At 45.1% G+C, this 20,403-nt stretch overlaps 1 protein-coding gene across 1 annotated transcript in view; it reads right to left on the minus strand.

Annotated features, from left to right (window-relative positions):
* Positions 1 to 20,403, minus strand: part of PDPK1 (3-phosphoinositide dependent protein kinase 1) — a 288,661-nt gene that overhangs the window by 31,652 nt on the left and 236,606 nt on the right. Inside the window, exons 12-13 of the mRNA XM_086940588.1 lie at positions 14,948 to 15,162; positions 11,517 to 11,574 (exon numbers count right to left, since the gene is read on the minus strand). Coding sequence (XP_086796714.1) covers positions 11,517 to 11,574; positions 14,948 to 15,162 — 273 coding nt within the window. The remainder of the gene's footprint in view (positions 1 to 11,516; positions 11,575 to 14,947; positions 15,163 to 20,403) is intronic.

The following is a 20,403-nucleotide window of genomic DNA, read 5'->3' on the forward strand; positions in this document are numbered from 1 at the left end:
CTTATGATCGCTACATATAGGTATAGATAGGAAATAGGCCAGCAAGATGTCTTGGAAATGTTAAAGGGAGGACTGTGAAAAATGAATACAATCTTGGTGAACATTATCTGCGCCATCTTGCCCCCTTTTCGAGCCCATTCGTGCGCGTAAGCGGCAGCCATTTAAATGCCATGGCCCCCCCCTGCCCCTCGCTAATAGCCAGCGCGTCTCTCTCTCTCTTAACCTCGCCAGCATTCCCCCCCGCACGCTGACAACCCCCGCTCTCTCATGCCTTGGGTCATAAACCCCTCTTCAGCGCAGCTCCACCACGGACTCCCATCCTGTTCCCAGCGCAACACCTCCCCTCATTCCTTTCATGACCTCAAACCCTTTTGATGCAAACCCCCTTTTTCCTGCGTCCCCGTTTGTCTTCCCTGTTCCCAAGCCGCCACCTGGCCCTGCGGATATTGTTTATTACCCGTACAGTAGGAAGCTTCCCCTCCCCATCAAAGATCCCCGAACCGATCAAAGCCCCCACCCCATGAGATCCGATCAAACCCCATGCATTCCGTGAATCGGCGGAATGCCCTGCTGTGCGACCACCACCACCTGTTGTGACCGGGGTGGGGAATCCAACTGTAAATGTATGTGGGAACGGGTCTGAAGGGGAGATTCCGAGGATGTCCTTTCAAGTACCAAAATATTACGAGAATGTGTTATGTGCAATAAAGGTTGTAAACTCTAGTATAAGAGGCCAGGCCTCAGAGATGTGGTTAGAGCACCTCGTGACGATACTTGCTGTCTGAATTGATGTGTTCTCCTCCGGAGAGAATAAAATCCTCGTTTCCCGCCTTCCAGTCTCCAGCGCCTGCTTCTTCATTGATTAATATTGGTGGGTCATAGAGGCGTTACCGCCGGGCAACATAAAAGGGTCTTTGGTTACCGGTTGTCTTTGGAACCCTTTTTTAACAATGGCGAAGTTTGTCAAGGACCCCCGGAAGGGGATCGACCGTTCCTGGCGCTCCTGCCAGGACAAACTCTTGGACACCATTGGCCCCCTCACCAAGATTCTCGATATGGCCGAAGAAGCCAAGGTGTCGGGCAGCGCCATTTGCCCGGAAGTATTGTCCAACTGGGCGTAGCGGGCGGTTATCTTCTTGGGGAATGCCAACTGTGCCCTGTCGACCGAGCGGGGTCGGTCGCTACTGATGAAATTGGATCCCAAGTTAGGTGATTTGGCTTCGTCGGAAGCTGGCGGTGTCGCCCAAGGTGGACTCTTTGGTGAACCATTCATTAAGGAACTGGGGAAGTTTGTTTCCACCTTCACCTCCCTGGATAAGGCCCAGTCGACCATCAAGCGGGTCTTCCACCAGCGTTTTTCCCGGGGGGCTGGTCGTGGTAGGGGCCTCACGACCGGCCGTGGTGGTCAGCAACAGCCCGGTAAAGGGCATGGCTCCGGCAGAGGAGGCTACAACTCCAATGCGAATTATAACAACTTCTACCCCACCAGAGGTCAGCGTTTCAGAGGACGCGGAAACTTCCGGAACGATTACGGCGGCAACAGTTCACACGGTGAGTGTTATCCCTGCAGATCGGGTGGTTATTGGGGGGAGGTTGGCGTGTTTCCCCCAAGCATGGGAGGCTATTACAACGGACGCATGGGTCCTTCAAACCGTGCGGGGATTCCGCATAGAGTTTTACGACCAGCCGTGCCAGGCGGAGCCTCCCCGTCCTATAATGTTTTCCCAATCGGACGCGCTCTTGATCGACGAAGAAGTCTCGGCGCTACTGCGCAAGGGGGCTATTTGTCGAACAACGCGCCACCCCCGGGGTTTCCTGAGCAATATTCTTCTTGTGGAAAAAGTGGACGGGGGCAGACGACCAGTCATCAACCTCAGGGAGCTCAATGGCTGGGTGGTGTACAACCACTTCAAGATGGAGGGCATCCATCTTTTGAGGGACGTTTTGCTCCCGAACGACTGGATGGTCCGTCTGGACCTCAAGGATGCGTATCTGGTGGTTCCGATTTACCCCCCGCATCGTCGTTTCCTTCAGTTCTGCTGGAAGGACATGGTGTTCGAGTTCAAGGCCCTTCCGTTCGGTCTTTCCTCGGCCCCTTGGTGCTTTACAAAAATTCTGCACCCGGCCATAGAAACCCTGCGGAGTCAGGGGATTCGGCTTATCGTCTATCTGGACGACATCTTGCTGTTGGGCCAGGACCCGAGCAAGTTGGCCGCCCATCTGTCTCAGACAATCTCCCTGTTGCAAGGTCTGGGGTTTATTGTCAACAGGGAGAAGTCTGTTTTCACCCCCGCCCAGCAAATGGTGTTTCTGGGCTTTGTGGTGGACTCGGTGAAATCGACTCTCAGTTTGCCGTCCAGAAAGATGGCCAAAATAAAGCATCTGCTTCGGCAAACTATCTCCAAGTCACACACCTCTCTCCGGCAGGTGGCCAGAGTAGTGGGCCTTCTCTCATCGTCCATTCAGGCGATATTCCCGGGCCCTCTTCATTATCGGGCCCTTCAGCGACTAAAGGCGCACCATTTGCGCAGGGGGCTTTCCTACGACCACTTGATTCCCTTGTCGGTGGAGGTCAAAGAAGAAATGTCTTGGTGGCTAGCCCACATGGAGGCGTGGAGCGGCCGCGCGATTTTCGGGTCCGTTCCAGACCTAGTGATAGAGTCCGACGCCAGCAGGTCTGGCTGGGGCGCCCGCTGCGGGGATTTCTCCACAGGCGGCGCTTGGTCGTCAGACGAACAGCGACTTCACATCAACTGCTTGGAACTTCTAGCAGGCTCGTTCGCCGTCCGTTGCTGGACGAGGGACTCGGTGAAGTCATGCGTCCTTCTGCGGATGGACAATGTCTCAGCGGTTCGGTATGTGAACCACTTAGGGGGTCCGCGGTCAAGAGCACTTGCGGACCTGGCGAAAGAGTTTTGGGATTATTGTCTCGCTCATCAAGTCTCGGTTCAGGCGGAATACCTGCCGGGTCAGGCCAATCAGGTGGCGGATTGGCACTCGAGGTATCTCCGAGACTCCAGTCTGTGGAAGCTGGATGCTCAGGTGTTCCGCTGGCTGGCGGCGTGCTGGGGTCCGTTTTCCATGGACCTTTTTGCGTCCCGTCTGGACTTCCAGCTTCCGAGGTTCTTCAGCTGGAGACCGGATCCCTTGGCGGAAGCGACGGATGCGTTCCTCCAAGACTGGAGTCAGGAACGGCCGTATGCCTTCCCGCCTTTCTCCATGATAGTACGGGCCGCGGCCCAGATTCGCCGTCAGATGGCGGACGTGGGGATGGTGACGCCCGTTTGGAGGTCGCAAGTGTGGTTTCCAGTTCTTCTGGAACTTTCCTGGGATTCTCCAATCCTACTCCCCCGGCTTCCTCGTCTTCTCCTCAATCCAGACGGGGTCCCTCACCATCTCCTCCAGGGTTCTCTCCGCCTCATGGCATGGAGGCTTTCAGGCGACGTTGGTCGCTCCCTGGCCTTTCAAACTCAGCTCAGCATTTTTTGTCCAAGGCCTGGGCAGGCAGCACTGCCAAGAGGTATAGATCGGCTTGGACCAGGTGGGTTCGTTGGTGTCTTCGACGGGGTTTGGATCCCGTGGTCGCAGGCCTCGTTCCTATCCTGAATTTTCTTGCAGAACTCTCTACCGCCGGTTTGGCATACCGGACGATTAATACGATACGTTCCGCCATATCAGCGGCTCATGTACATATAGATGGAGCGGCGGTTGGGAAGCATCCCCTGGTATGTCGCCTTCTTAGAGGAGTACGTCTGGCTTTACCGCCGGAGCCACGGTATTCCGTCCTGTGGGATGTTAACGTGGTGCTGAACCTTTTTCTTTCCTGGCAGCCTAACAAGTATCTTTCCTTAAAAGAACTGTCAGCTAAACTGGCGATGCTCTTGTGCTTAGTATCTTGTCGCAGAGTGTCCGATGTGCGTGCCCTGGATGTCACGGCGAGAGCATTCTCCCCGGATGGGGTGACCTTTACTGTGGGTCGCCGCACGAAATCGGCTACAAGGTCTATTTCCTATCCGGCATTTGCAGATGCCCCCAAGTTGTGTGTGGTTCAGTGTTTGAAAACCTATGAGGATGTTACAACGGAACTTCGCCCTCCGGGCGAACGGCAGTTACTGATTGCGCTGCGCAAACCGCACAAGGCTGTCTCTTCCCCCACTATAGCCCGGTGGGTGCGTTGGGTAATGCAGGAAGCTGGTATTGATACGAGGCAGTTCGGAGCTCACTCAGCAAGAGGGACATGGCCTCAAAATCTTTTGCCCTTGGGGCACGTTTAGAAGACCTCATGCGCGCTGCGGATTGGTCTTCGGATTCCACCTTCAAAAGGTTCTATTTTAAGCCAGTGGTGGATATTGCTAGTTTGGTGGTGAACAAGCTTTAAACAAGCATAATCTGAAGCCTCCGGTCCTGACATAGAATCGAAATTTGCCTAGCGTAGTAACGGTAAGTTTCAATTCTATTAAGGACACGGAGGCGAGGATTATCCCACCCATTCCTCCTGCGGAGATCCCGCCCGTACTGGAGTAAGTAATCCGTTTTCCGACTTGCAGTATGGTTACTGTATTCTTGAATTGCATGTCGATGACTTGACGCTACGTTTTGTTGACTTGCCTTCATGCTTAGCGGTATGGCTTAGCTCACGCTGTTCTTTTTTCCGCCAGGGAATGATGGTGCGAAAAGAGATGCTTGAGACTTTGGCCTGACTCGCCACGAAGAAAGAGGAGGAGTTCGTTGGTTGGACGCCTTATATTGGGATGTATGGACACTAAAGAAGGACTGCCTAAATGTTCATCTCATGGGATTTGTAGTTATTAAACGATGTTATTGCAATGTTTTCTGATATTCCTGTGTTGGGAATACTAAAAATGTTTTCAAGTTTGATGCTTTTCTGGCTGCTGTGCGATGTGATGTTAATAAACAGCGAAGAGAGAAAAGCATAATCCTCGCCTCCGTGTCCTTAATAGATTTGAAACTTACCGTTACTACGCTAGGCAAATTTCAATTCCACACAATAATTGACAATTTTTTTCTGTTCTGATGTGGACTTCTTGGGCTGAAAGTTAGGACTGCATTACTGCCGTCAACTAAAGTACATGCAGGTGTGCACATGTACACAATAACACTTTTATTTAACAGTCCACATGATTCAGGATGCTCCCTATTCTATCAGGCGAGCAACGGTGGTTATGGTTGGTCTAGGAGTGGGATTACTAAAGTCTTCTATGTTGTTGGATAAATAAAGTACCATAATCTTGACAGCGTTTAACAAATGCTCTATTATGAAACTTGTTCATACAGTTACAAAGCTACTCAACTACCTCTGGAAGGGCATAATTTGTAGTCTTAAAATTGAGCCAATGTCAGTTCATTTGGCAGCCTTGTTATCTTATGTGTTAATTGTTTTTTTAACTTGTTAAATATGCCAAAGCAAATGCTCACCTAACAAAACACAATACTAAAGACATTTCTGAAACCAACATTACATTCAAAAGCAAATGCGCAATAAGTAAATCTGGTTCAATGTGTAAACAATAAGTTCTTTAAACAAAGAACAGAAAAGGTAGATCTGAAACAATAGATGGTTAAGATTTAGTAGACTTTATTTGAAATAGTGATTCTTAAAATAAAGAACGATCAAATCACACTTTTACTAATTATTGTAATTGGGAATGTGGTACCTCCCAGAACTTTAATTAAAAGAGAGGCCAAGGTGGGCACATATAACCCAGTGACCTTAAATTTAGTTGGTGCCACTTCTTCCAATTTCTGTACGTAATGCCAAAATGTAACAGAGAATTTATTTTTGTTAATTCTTTTTTAAATTAATATTTACATTTGGTACTTTAGCAATTCTTTTAAACATATTTAATATTACCTAAAGTGTGTGTGTTTTGTAACTGAGAGTCAAAGGGATTACCTTGCTGGGAAACAACTTACTTAATGAGAATAGGCAAAAACGTTTCTCAAAAGGCAGTGACGCGTTCACTCTTTTTTTACACTTAAATGGCAGAGCAGAGTTGAGCAGAGAAACAAATTAATAAACTGGTCGTAATTTGCTTTCAGGTAGACATGCTAAAAAACGGAGGTTTTTCATGGTATAACATCTTGTGGTTGGACTGCATAGGCCTCCTCGGATAGTAGAAAGGTCTAGGAAAGGGCATACTGCAAGTATGTATTCTGAATGGCTTCACAGCATCAATTGATTCCCAGCATCAATTTGAATGATATAACAGAGGTTCCTTCCGATTCTTGGAACAGCAGGCTGTTCATCAATTCTGAGTGGCTGCCATCAACTAATGAGAACAAATGGCTTCCCCCTTCGGTATAGCACTCTACTGTCATGGCCTGGACACTGTGCATGGGTCACCATTGTTGCAACACTCTGTGGCCTTTTGCAAAATCTATCTTGATTTCTCTAAGGGAGCAGAAGCAAATTATGGAACTGGTGGCCATATCTGGTGACTTACTTCTTTCAATTAACAGGAAAAAAAAAGAAAAATCACCCTCTCATATTCTTTAAGCTTCAAGTAAGCTTTAGTCTGCAGGAGGAGAATTAGTTATCAAGTAAAACCCAGGAAGCCCATGTTGGAATAATAAAGAAGTGCTAAAACCAATGCCACTAATGCAGCTGGTCCCGCCACTAAAGATTGGTCGTCATTGGAATATGTGCAAGTCTGATCTTGATCATTCACTTTAATGCCCCCTACTTTCACCAAAAAAACCTTGAAAAAACATCCACTGAATCAGAGGTGGGGTAAACAAAGGCCAGACTTTGATGATTTTAACTAAGTTAACTTAAAGTCCACCTTAGAAAGTAGGGCAAGCACAACTGACTGTGTACAATAAAGCAATGTGAAACTTGTTTGAAGTGGTATCAGACAACTGCTTTTTTGACAAACACCTGCACATCATCCAGTGAGCCCTTTCCAGATGTTTTGCTGGGAGATGACCAAAAATGATCAAACATGTGCCTGGGTCAGATGCATCTAAATATTTATTTTCAGTAAATGAAGCATATAAACCTTCTAGAGGACCAATGGCCCAGCACCAGATTGTCAAGCATTGTTAATTAGGGAGAGCAAAGTAAAAACGGGCAAACACTGAATGCGGATGATGCACGTTTACTTTTACTGACCAGACTTCCCAAGGTTTCCATAGAGAGGAGTATAGAAGATTCCAAAATTGGATGTGCAATCTTCTCAAGATTAAGTCAATGTTCTGACAAGGCACTCATGACAAATTTTCTTTTTGGATGGTGGAAATCTTGGTTGGTAAAAACAAACTGATGTTCACACATCTTCCATATATCAGAAATCCTCCAAAATGTCCCTCTAGAAACCATTTGCAGAAAAAAAAAATTACACCAAGTTATAGATGTATAAGGATGTGAATCTTGCAAGTTTAGAATTTTATTAGGCTGCCTATTACATGAAGATAGATTAAGAGAGCTGGATTGGTAATAGGGTCAAGGACTAGCTGTGCTAATGTGAGTAGGTGAGAAAGCTGTACTTCAATGTAAGCCCAGACCATTACCCCAATAAACATGGGCAAAATAAAAGGATGATTAAAAATACATGTATATCGCAGGGTGGGACTGCAGATTCCAACGAGGCAGACAAACCTGGCCAAAAACATTCCTCAGTACAGGTTATTTAAAATGTGGATTTGAGCATGAGCTTGTGTACATCGCAAAGCATTTGAAAAGGCTTGGGGTGGGCCACACAAGTAGAGTTTCACTGGATTGTCTCTGGACACATACTCATGAACGCTCTTTGGAGGAAGCCCATTCACTTAGTAATATTCTAGAATGAAGGAAAGTCGCCAACAAGAAAAAAAATCCTCATCAGTGGCAAGGTTCCTGTCTGAATTCATCACTGCTTTTCATACAACAGTATATTAATTCTAAAAGTATATTCAATACGCAAATATATTTGGCAGCTAAATTAAAACAAAATTCTCAATAGCTTCATAGCAAAAGCTTGAGTAGGAGCAATAAACAACCATTTGTAGCGACAGGGTAATTTTAGTCTATTTTCAGACTGATGGTGACTATAATTTACTACCATTTCAGTCCTAGTTGCATTTGTGTTTATTTGTAGGGCTTAACTATGTGCTTTGACAGGGTTTAGTGCTTTTTCTGTTTTCTCGGGCCTACAGGCCCGAAAGCTAGAGAGAAGCCATTTGGTATCTCTGCCTCGGCTGTCCGAGGGGCTTGCAGGGTAAAGGTAATGTTTAGAATTCATCCTGTTGTTCGCTAGAGAGGAACCGGTCAAGACTGGCCCTTATCGAAGGAATGTGTTTGTCTCCCCGGCTCTAGAAGCAATACGCAGGTGGCCACTGCGGAGGGCGAAGGGGGCCGGGGACTGGTACAGGAATTCGGTGGGAGTCGGCCTAATACCGGAATTTTCCATAGAGAAAGTGAGCTCTATATTATCAAGGAGCGAGTAGAGTAGAGAGAGAGAGCAACGTGTGGAGAAGACCGAAGAAGTTGGTCTGAAGGCTGGTGCATAGAGATTGATACCATCAGCTAATCGAAATCCTGAAGTGAAGAAGGAGAGTGATTGAAAGTCCTGTAGTGACATCATACAGGAGTGGCAGAGACTAAGACCAGAAGAGGGTTTGAGTATTCTGGAACCATGGCAGCGTAGACGAAGCATAGCGGTGCAGACGTGTATTCGTGAGCCATAGAGGGAGAGCAGAGTCCCAAGCGCATAGAAGAGAACGAGAGAGAGAGGGATCAACTCCGCTGCTGAGATGGAAAGACACACGTCAAGGTGAGGCGTTCTGAGCTTAGTGTAGAATGCATTTAACTATTCATCTTTATTCCCCTTTTTAGGTTATAGGTATCGACTGACTTATTTCATTTGTCTTTTGCTCATTCTGTCATGTTTGATTGTAGAATAAAGATTTAATGACCAATATCTTTGAATGTTGTTTTCATGAATGGGATTGACATTTCCTTTTAACCAGGTGCTGACATACAGAAGAATGGGATATGCCCTTCTGCAAAGGTAACTGATGGTTGGGGGAGAGTGTGAACTTCATTTGGGAAATAACTCTTAAAGTTGAACCCCTATTAGCTATCCCCATTAGTGTAGATCGTCGGGTGACGTTAAAGATATCGTCGGGTGACGTTACAGATATCGTCGGGTGACGTTACAGATATCGTCAGGTGACGTTACAGATATCGTCAGGTGACGTTACAGATATCGTCGGGTGGCGTTACAGATATCGTCGGGTGACGTTACAGATATCGTCAGGTGACGTTACAGATATCGTCGGGTGGCGTTACAGATATCGTCGGGTGACGTTACAGAGATCGTCGGGTGACGTTACAGAGATCGTCGGGTGACGTTAAAGAGATCGTCGGGTGACGTTAAAGAGATCGTCGGGTGACGTTAAAGAGATCGTCGGGTGACGTTAAAGAGATCGTCGGGTGACGTTAAAGAGATCGTCGGGTGACGTTAAAGATACAGTCTTACAGGACTATAAAGATAAAAGATATCGTCGAGAGACGTTAAAGAACATAAAACGAGGTAAATATAGGATAAGATATGGAATACATTAGGTATTAGTGATATGTTTGACTATACAGGCATGTAAATAGCTTCTTTTCACTTTCTCAGGTGAGTATTTTAGAGGTCTTGTAAATAGTGGCCTGAGAAGAGTGTCGTTACGTGACGACTGGGTTAGCCACGGTTGGTGAGCTGCCTGTCATGAGAATCCGGTCGTTACACCATTAGACTATAGTGGGGTACTGCTTCTCTTCCTGACTGTACTAATGATTATAGAGTCAGACCCTGCATTGACAATGATGTACATTTGGTCCTCCGATGAGTGTTTCTATATCTTTTAGACTGAAGAAGTCAATGCCTTCAGAGACGAAGATTCTCAAAAGGTTTCCTTTAGTCTAGGCTGCTTGAAGCATAGGGAAGTAGAGATTCTTCTTCTGGATTAGCACAAGAGTTTGTAGAAGGAAGCAGGAGTCTACCTGTTTTACTTCAAGAGGCAATCCGCAGGTGTCCACTGAGCGTTTTGTTAGAAGTTGCACACCGCTAGATCGACTAGTGGTAATGACCTTGAAAAATAGGCATGTTCTCCCTCTCAAGTGTTAGTGTCAAGGTCTTGCCAAACTTCCTCATGCATGCTCCATTCCTCGAGGTGAATGCCCTAGATATTGCCCTCTTCTTCATAGAGGAACTCCTCCTGGTTCTTATTGAGGGATTACGGTATAATCATATGTTTAAGCTACTTTTGCTCTTTCTCAATAGCTTTGGGCTCGAATGACCTTACTGGGATTCTGAACGCCTTCATTGACTCATCAAAATCTTTCTGCAACAAGTTCACCATTTCGTTCTTAAGCGGAAGTTTATTTAACTCTACATTGAGTGCTCATTGGCTGTTGTAGAGTGTCAGCATCAACTTTCTTTTTTCAATTTCCTTTTCTTCTCCTTCCCCTCGGCCTGTCCCGATCACCTTTAGCATCAAAGTGGTCTCAGAGGATTTGCCTCCAGCAGTGTCCTTGGTCTTGGACAGAAGGGATCATTTATATTTGTCCCATCCTTCATTCACGGAGTGTTTCAATGTTCGCAATCTGCACCCTGTGCGGTAGCAATGCTGTTAGCCAATTTTGGGTGGAGGACAGAGCTAGGTACATACGCCTGCATTACTTTATTTTTTGACTATTTTTCCCTTGGTGTCTACACGCTTTCTGCCCCCAGGGGCGTGGGAAGAAGAAAGACGGTTGGGTCTGTTACGAGGAAGGGACACGGCCCGATGAATGGGCTGACCAAACTAAGTCCGTTTTTTTTAAAACTATCTTTCTCTAGTGGCTGGTTGGTTTTCTGACCCCCATCGGAGGGGACTGATTATGGGTAAACCCCCTAATCATCCCTCAGAGGGGCACTAAGACTGTTTGGGCCATTTGTGCGTGGGCATGCCCCAATGCCACCCCATTCTCATTTTAATTTTACTCCTTTCTGTTTGGCGGGGTTTTTACACAATTAGGGGTTGGGTGCCAGATTAGGGGAAACACTCCCAATCACCCACCCTATGGTGAGGTGGCAGAAAAACAGTTTTTTATTTTAAGGCGGGGGACACTGGCCCACGCACAGAGACTCCAAAAGACTCCAGAGACTCCAAAAAATGAATACAAGTCCCTGTGGTCTCTGTGTAGCGCTACTTGGGGTTCGTGATTCTGAGGTGATGACGAAGTATGGATACACTACATTGAGGTACCACAGGAAGGTGAAACTGCCCCAAACAGCAGAGACAAGAAGGCTCAGTTTGGTTGCTCTAGATTATAGGTGGCGAAGATTGTTTTTATAGCCTCCTTTGACATTTAAGAGTCTTCGCTGATGCTGTGGCTGGTGGTCTAATGAACTCCTAAAAGGTCTTCTGATGCCAGGTGCATACAATGGACTCGTACATTAGCTTAAAGTCTGATCTGCATTAAACAGGTTCAAACAAGCTTTTACATATTTTAGTCAAACATGGTAAGACATTAGTTGCTCACTTACCTTTCTTTTGTCAACTGGACCCATTTTGAGTATTAGGTTATTTTCTACAAATTGGTGCCTGATGAGGAAATAAAACATTTTAGGACTAGGTACTATTTCCCCAACACTATCAACATTTTATTTCTGTCTCACACATTCAATAAAAATATAGAATCTACGAATGAATAATATCAAATATACCAACATACACAAAAAAGGCCATTTAATTTCAATTAGTTTTCATTTTCTCGTCACCCTAGAGGCTTGAATATATATTGAGCACATTATGTATTACTAGCATGAGTACCTTCTAAACGGGAAGTGATAAAACAAGAACAATTGTTTATAATTCAGGGGCAATTATTTATACTTTTATTTACTCACCAGCCATATCAAGCCAATCTTCACATTTATTAGATTTTACTTTTGATAAGAAGCGGAATGCTTAGTCTTTAAAGGGCTATAATTTGGTTAATAGGTGTTGTACTTTGATCAAGAGCAATAATACTCATTGAATGTTTCATAGGTCTAGTGCAAACTATAGAACATTGTTACATGAAAACAATTAACAGTTACATTAATACTTTAAATTGAATTGGTATAATTGAATGCTGAAAGTTTTTTTTGCCAAAAGAATGTCAGAACAGCACTTTAGCATCAATCTAAATTCACAGTCAGTTTGTGGTCTAGTTCAATAGTTTTAAGACTTCTACGCTGTGATGTTATAAATGGCCTGATACCTATTATTGGTATTCATCTTACTGTGCAACGGAGAACTTGGTTGGCAAGTTTAGATAAAGACCTTTGACCAACATGAGAGTATGTACAGTAAATTGAAGGTTTCTGTTTGGTGGATAACCAATATAGGGTTAGGAAGATTGCACTATCCCAACTGCAGTAATGTTAAGGACTGCTTGAATTTTTCAATATTTTTTTCTTTAGACTAAAATGCAACAAAGTAGTATAGGTTGTTTGGGGTTGGAGTCTCAAGATCACAGTCATTGAAACTTTCATAAATGTTCATATGTTGGTGGTTTTTAGAACAGTCTGCACTAGGTATTTAATTAAGTTCAGGCCTGAGGAACGTTGGGTTCCTTGAAGATTAGTTTGATCCGAACAAGCTACTTAACCTTAGTAATGTTCTTTCCAGTGGATATCCTAACGGCAGATTGCTACCTTGTGAACTGTGCCTGAGATGAGGGAATGGGGTGCTGCCTCAGAGGAGATGAATTTGGCTTGCAATCAGATACCACAACATGTGATGGATCCTCTTCTGCCACCAGTGTGTGACCTGAAGCAGGTTCTAGCGGCACACACTGTATCTAGGATGCCGCGCGGGTGGAACCAGACTGGAGGACATGGCGGATCTTTAGAGTCTTAAGGCATGCCAGAGGGAGCGGAACTGTGCCAAAGATGTGCAGTAAAGCCTCCCTAAAGGATTTGATCTGCTGTGATGTTGCCGATGGACCCAGAAAGTCACGGTCCATCAGGACCAAGGTTGGAATTGGATCCTCAATGGAATGAAAAGTAGAACTAGACATACTTGGGCCTTCTCTGGAGATCTAGAATGGCGGGAAGGGGCAGAGTCCCGCTTGAATGTCTTATGCTTCTTTTTGACTTACTAAAACACTTACTGATGAAGATCTGTTGCAGGAACTACGCCATGAGTTGGAAGGAGTCTGCACTCTCGACATGCATCTTGTGGTGCTTAGCCACTCAAGACCAGTGAGTCTTGCAGTGTTTTGCTGTGTTGAGCTTTACCTTGTGTTTTATGTTGACTTTCTATTTCACCTTGATGCAGTTGTCATAAGTCTTGGATTTGAGCGCCAAACACCGGAGGTATACCCCTTGAGGATCTGTGACAGACATCTGTGTGCAACAGCCCCTACAAAGTTTAAACCCTGTGGTCTTAGAAGGTGATATGTTCCTTTGCACGCTGGTAGAACTGAGAGAAAAATCATTGGAAAACAAATTCTTCAAGGTATGAGGAAAAGGAGCAAAGATCCATATCGGTCTCTGAAGGCGTGAAAAGAAAGGAATCAGCATCTGGGCGCATAGGTTGCGCGTCTATACGGAATATTTTGTCACTTCCAGAGTGGAATGAAATCGTCATGGAGCTGTCTGACGCCACCTAACTAGGCAGAGGATCACTTTTTTTGAGTTCCTGGATCCAGTTTGGCACTTGGGGATATTCACAAGGAGAGGAATCTGCAGTTAGAAGTATCCATCAGAATATTTTTTTTTATATTCTTGATATTCGTACTGAAGGAACGGGTTTAGTGATACAGCCAGTTCTCAGTAGCAGTGATAACCAACTATGAACTTTTAATCCTTCTCTGGCCATGTTTTTGGCTCCGGAGTTTGTGCTGTGATACTTTAGTCATTTCATAGCAGCTAATAGTTGATAGCTGCTACAAACGACCTATTAGAATAATTTGTGCCTATACACCAATATGACCTATCTCAATTCTAATCTCCAGCTCATACTTTCCAAAATTGCAGGTATGTCTGGCCATATGTTTCTTTCCGATCTTTCCACATAAACATTCCCAGCGTTACTGTTAATATGGCGCACACACATACCAATACTGTGCCACTGCTAATCCACAGGATAGTTAGATAACTTACTGAGGACTCATTTGACCTAAACAATCTGACCAATCTCGCTCTACATATTAAACCCATTTACATAACATGGAATACAAGACACAAGCAGCACACCTTTTGTAATAATATTTTTATTAGTGGAAAACAAATTATACCATTATCTTGGTGGATTAGCTAGGCAAGCTTAGCAGACTGCTAATCTAGCCACGGGGCCTGAAAGATCAAGGAAAGGAGGGCTTTGGAGTATAAACACATTCTAGGATGTTGGCATGTACTGAAAAGTAGAGATGTGTAAGGATGCATTCCCGTCCAACAACATTGGCTGACAACCCCCTTCTACCAACCCAGCTTTATATTAAAACAAATGTAGGGCCATGCATGAGTAAGTCCGAAGGTGATGAGGGCACAAATGTGAATTAACCAACCAGCTACATCTGAAAAAATCTCTTGGACTCTTTGATCCCCCATGACACCTCATGGTTGATATCTTGCAGAATTATATCAAAGGAAGAATCCCGTTTATCTGAAAGGGTGCTTATTTCCAAGTTCACAGCAATTAACTGTATCTTCTTGTGTCATGATAATCACTAGTTCTTTGAATTCTTCACAGCAGTACTGGGTGGAGAAAATAGTCTTGGGTTTCAACATGACAAATCCAATCTCTAGCTCATACATGCCCACACATAAGCCCACCTACCCATCCACACAGGCACACATGCATGCACCTCAAGCATCACTGCTCCAGTCCCATTCCCACATACGAAACTCCACACCGCCACCCTGTATGCTATTTGATGAGAATGCTGTACAGTGCAGGTATTTAATTCAAGGAAATAACAACTTACCACTGATTTCCACCTGCTTGCTTTTCCAACAGGAGAACTTTCTCCGCCTCAGAAAATAACAGGTCCAGCTCAAATGAATTATTGTCAAGATCGTGAATGTATTGTTCTATGTTGCTGCCTGTCCGCTGTGTTGGGCTTGCCTCGGGAGCAGACAATGAATGCGAAGAGGCTGAGGATACTTGCATGCCGCCGAACTGACTCAACAAGTCATCATACTGTAAAGGACAAATAATACACAACTTACAATTACACATGATGCAGATATACTTTGAATATGCAAATCTGTAAGCATTACATAGCAGACCAATGTTCAATCAGGTAGACAACGGTTTTCCTGCAACACAGGCAAAAGAAATTGTCAATGCTTGCTTTCAACAATACAAACCTTATGATCTTAACTTTGAAATCCCAATAAAGCTTCATATTAATGATGTGTGGAGGCCTACAGTTAAGTTGGAGATGACACAATGAATAAGCTACTTAGTTTTGGTAACGTCTTTCTAGTGGATACTTTATCTAACTGTAGAGTCCACACATCTTTAGAATATACCCAGGCACCAGCCTGGATTCAGAAGATTTTCCAGCATAGTCCCTCTTCAGCAGTAGATAGAGTTGTGTGCCTCTGTATTGACCCTGCTCTGTCCCGGAAGGGACAGAGCGAGCCTCATTCAGGCACCACTTAAGAGCACAGAAGTCAGTTACCTTCTGAACATCATCTGCACTTTCGGATGCAGAGCTAAAAAACACAACTGGTTGTGCTAGTGTGTAGATCTCTAATTTGGAACCTTTTACATGGAAAAAGAGTTTATTCATAGAACAGGGAGGTGGAAGCGCATAAGGAATCTTTGGTTAGATAGAGCAACTTCAGAAGAGTGTTAACAAAGATAAGGAACTTGTTCTTCTGATTGATTCTTCTAAGTGCAGATTCTTCTTCAGAATAGATACCAAAGCAGTACTTCCTTGATGAGGAGTGTGGAACAAATCAGAACAAATGCTCCTGCAGGACAAAAAGCCCTTCCGGTCAGACCTAGCTGTCAAGGCAATAGTACTTAGTGGACATGTGCAGTGATGCCCACAATGCAGTCTGACTAGTAACCAGGTTAGGAACTCTACATGCAAGCGCAGTGGTAGCAGCATTGGGCCTGCTGAAGTGGGGCCTGAAACCTTTAGGAGGCTGACTTTTGGCCAATGTGTAGCAGATCTTTACATATGTGGTAAGTCGCCGTCATCAAGTCCTGTTCTGCACTGTTGTGCCTTTCTACGCCCCAGAGAACCCCCACAGAGAGCTGATCATCCAACCAACAGTCTTTAGTACAATCGGTGTAAAAGCTCTCTTCTGGGATCCAAGCGATGGAGTCTCTAATCCTCTTTCTAGAGGTGGAGTGGGTCAAATGTCAGAAGAGTGATGGACTGTCTGAGGTAAAAGGGAGTCAGCTTTCTGTGGTAGAAAGGCCTATCTAGTCTTCAATACTATTTTATCTGAAAAGAAGGTAGTTGCAGGGCAGCTGGACTGAAAGAGCCTGTAGCACAATCACACAACATGCCAATGTGTTTATAATGAGAAGGAAAATGCTACTTACCAGTATGCATCTGTTCTTGGCATGTAGAGCTGCAGAGTTACACACTATGCATAGATGGCCACCTAGTGTTGGGCCCGGATGTTTGCAGTTTGTTTTGTTGTAGCAAAGTCTTTGGAAGTCACAGGATAGGTGCCTCCTCCTTTGGAAGATACTGCGCATGGGCATCGGCTCCATCCCCAGATTGTTTTTCGCCATTAGGGAAGTGATGGAGCTGTTCAAGAAGTAGTGATGTCCATGTGATTTGTATCTAATTAACATAATACTGGAACAGATAAAGGTAGCCGGGGAGGCGGGTGGGCGTGTGTAACTCTGTAGCTCTACATGCCAGGAACAGATGCATACTGGCAAGTAGCATTTTCCGTTCGAGGCATATGAGCTGCAGATTACACACTGTGAATAGATTGTATAGCAGTACCCACACTTAGCAGGGACCACCAGTATCTGTTACAGTTGTTTGAAACAGGGTTTTTAGTACAGCCTGGCCCACAGTGGCTTGTTGTTTAGTTTGCACACCTACACAATAGTGTTTTGTGAATGTGTGCGGTGTAGACCATGTAGCTGCTTTGCATATATCATCTAGGAGAATGTTCCCTAAGAAGCCAATGAAGCTCCTATTTTCCTTTAGAATGGGCTTTTGGAAAAATTGTTAACGTACAATTGGCTTTGTGGTAACATATTTGTATACATTAAACAATCCACCTAGCTATCCCAGATTTTGATATGGGGTTGCCTTTATGTGGTGGTGAAAAAGACACAAAAACTTGTTTTGTTTTACAAAACGTTTGTGTCTTTTCGATGTAGTACAGTAATGCTCTTTTGACATCTAAGGTGTGTAGAGCAAATACAGGCAGCTCAACAGATTGATTTAGATGGAATGGTGAAATGACTTTTGGAAGGAATTTAGGATTAGTGCGGAGAACCACTTTGCTATGATGCATTTGTACAAAGGGTTCTTGAATGGTAAATGCTTATAGCTCACTAACCCGTCTGAGAGAAGTAATAGCTACTAGGAAAGCTACTTTCCAGGTTAGGAATTGCAGCTCACATTTATGTAAGGGTTCAAAGGGAGGTCCCATTAATCGTGTGAGAACAATGTTTAAGTTCCACACTGGTGAAGGTGGCGTTCTGGGAGGAATTATTCTTTTGAGTCCTTCCATGAAAGCCTTTATAGCTGGTACTCTAAAAAGAGATAGATGTGGTCTATTTTGTAAGCATGCTGCAATAGCAGCGAGGTGTAGCCTGATAGATGCATAGGCTAAGTTACACTTTTGAAGGTGTAATAGATATCCTATGATGTGTTGAATAGACACGTCTAAAGGATTTATGTGGTTGTTTTGACAGTATATGACAAATCTTTTCCACTTAGCAGCATAGCATTCTGTAGTAGTGGGACGTCTAGCTTCTTTGAGAACGTTCATAAATTCTGGAGGAAGGTTGAGGTAACCAAATTCTATGACTTCAGGAGCCAGATCGCTAGGTTGAGCTGAGCTGGGTCCAGGTGTCTGATCTCTCTATGGTTCTGTGTTAATAGGAGTGGAGATAGGCTTAGTTTTTAGTGTGGTACTACAGACAGTTGCAGCAGCATGGTGTACCACGGTTGTCTGGCCCAAGTTGGAACGACTAGAATGAGCGTTGGGGAATGTTGCTGTAATTTGCATACCACTAACGGAAGTAGTGGGAGAAGAGGAAAAGCGTACGCAAATTGTCCTGACCAGTTCATTCATATCGCATTGCCTTTGGACAATGGGTATGGGTATCTGGCGGCATAGTTTGGGCATTTTGCATTTTCGTGGGTGGCAAAGAGGTCTATCGGAGGTTGTCACCACATTTGAAAGAACTTGCGGATGAAGTTCCCACTCGTGGATCTGCTGTGTTTGTCGACTTAGCAGATCTGCTAAGGTGTTTTGTACTCCTGGGACATGTTGGGCTAAGAGGAAGTTCTTTAGTGGTGAAATGAAATGAAATGAAATGAATGAGACTTATATAGCGCACGACTTACCCTGGGGCATCTCAGCGCTTGCTTAGGGAACCCGTCATGGTATTCCCCTGTGAGATAACCCTGGCAGGGTATCCACAAGGTGAAAGCCAGGCATCCCACCGCGAGGGGCCGTTGTGGAGATTAAGCAAGCTATTGCCCAGAGTCGCAGAGTGTGAACCCGTGAGTCGAGAAGGCACCGGAGCGAGAATTAACGAGTCCGTGGAATTTTGAGCCCAAGACCCGCCGAGGCAGGGAATTGAACCCTGGTCCCGGGCCGAACTCAAGCTCCAGGTCTGCCGCCTCTAACCCCTGAGCCACACTTCTCCACGGTAAAGCTCATCTCCATATCTGCTGTGCTAACAGAGAGCTGCAGAGAGCGTGTTCCCCCTTGTTTGTTTATGTAGCACATGGCTGTCATATTGTCTGTGCGGGCTAAGACAGCTTTGCCGGACACTTGATTTTGGAATGCCTTTAACCCCTTCGGTGCTCATGACGGAACGGTTCTGTCATGAGCGTCGGTTGGCCTGTGCTTATGACGTAACCGTTCCGTCATGAGTCCGTTGGCCCAATAGAACCTTCAGCACAGCGCGAAAATTCGTGCCACGCTGAAGGGGTTAAGGCTAGAAAAACAGCTAGCAACTCCAAGTGGTTGATGTGGAGTAACTTTTGTTGTGGTGTCCACCTGCCTTGCATGGTGTGATGCAGTAGGTGAGCTCCCCAGCCGGAGAGCGATGCGTCGGCTGTCATGACTATTTGAGGAACTGGCTCTAGAAACGGTCGCCTTTTGGAAAGGTTTTTGGTGTTCCACCATTGCAGAGAACAATGAGTCAGACCGTCTACCAACACTAGGTCTGCTAATTGATCCAGAGCCTGGTTCCATTGGCGTGCTAGGCACTCTTGAAGTGGACGCATTTGCAGTCTTGCGTGAGGTACTATGAATATGCAAGATGCTATCATTCCTATGAGCTGCATGAACACTCAAGCTGGAAGCAAGTGTTGCAGTTTGAATCTTGTTAAGAGAGTTTCTACACTTGTTATCCTGGCTGGAGAGGGATAGGCTAGTGTTAGTTGGGTGTTTATTGTAGCGTTGAGATATTGTTGTATGTGTGCAGGTTGCAGATGTGACTTGGTGTGATTTACTGTGAATCCCAAGTCGTGAAGCAGTTGAATAATAGCGTGAGTGTGTTGTACACACTGACTGTATGAGCTGGCTTTTATGAGCCAGTCGTCTAGGTATGGGAAGACATGAATATGTTGTCTTCTTAAGTATGCTGCTACTACTGGTAGGCATTTTGTAAACACCCTTGGCGCTGTTGTGACTCCGAATGGGAGCACTTTGAACTGGTAGTGCTGCCTGTCTAGCACAAATCTGAGATATTTTCTGTGCGCTGTGTGGATGGGAATATGGAAATAGGAGTCCTTGAGATCTAGAGTGACAAGTAAGTAGTTTTGTAACAGGAGTGGAAGGACTTGTTGGAGTGTGACCATATGAAAATGGCCCGACTGTATGTAAATGTTTAGAGGTCTGAGGTCTAGGATAGGTATTAGAGATCCGTCCTTCTTTGGGATTAGGAAATAAGAGGGAGTATACTCCTTTGTTTTCCTGATGCTTTGGGACTATTTCTATTCCATGTTTCTGCAGGAGGTATATTACTTCCTGTCTGAGCAGTGTTAAATGTTCTTGTGACATTAGATGCTGCCTGGGTGGTATGTTTAGGGGGTAGATGTTAGACTGTAACCTGATTGAATTATTTGAAGCACCCACCTGTCTGATGTGATGTTTTCCCAGGCTGGCAGGTATTGTTGTAGTCTTCCCCCGACAGGAGTGGAATCGGAGGGGGGAGGGATGGGGGGGGGGTTCGTTGGCGGGGGAGGGGGATGTCATTGGGCAGGGGTAA

This window comes from Lissotriton vulgaris, chromosome 10 (genome assembly GCF_964263255.1).
Source record: "Lissotriton vulgaris chromosome 10, aLisVul1.2, whole genome shotgun sequence".
In the NCBI taxonomy this organism is placed as follows: Eukaryota; Metazoa; Chordata; class Amphibia; order Caudata; family Salamandridae; genus Lissotriton; species Lissotriton vulgaris.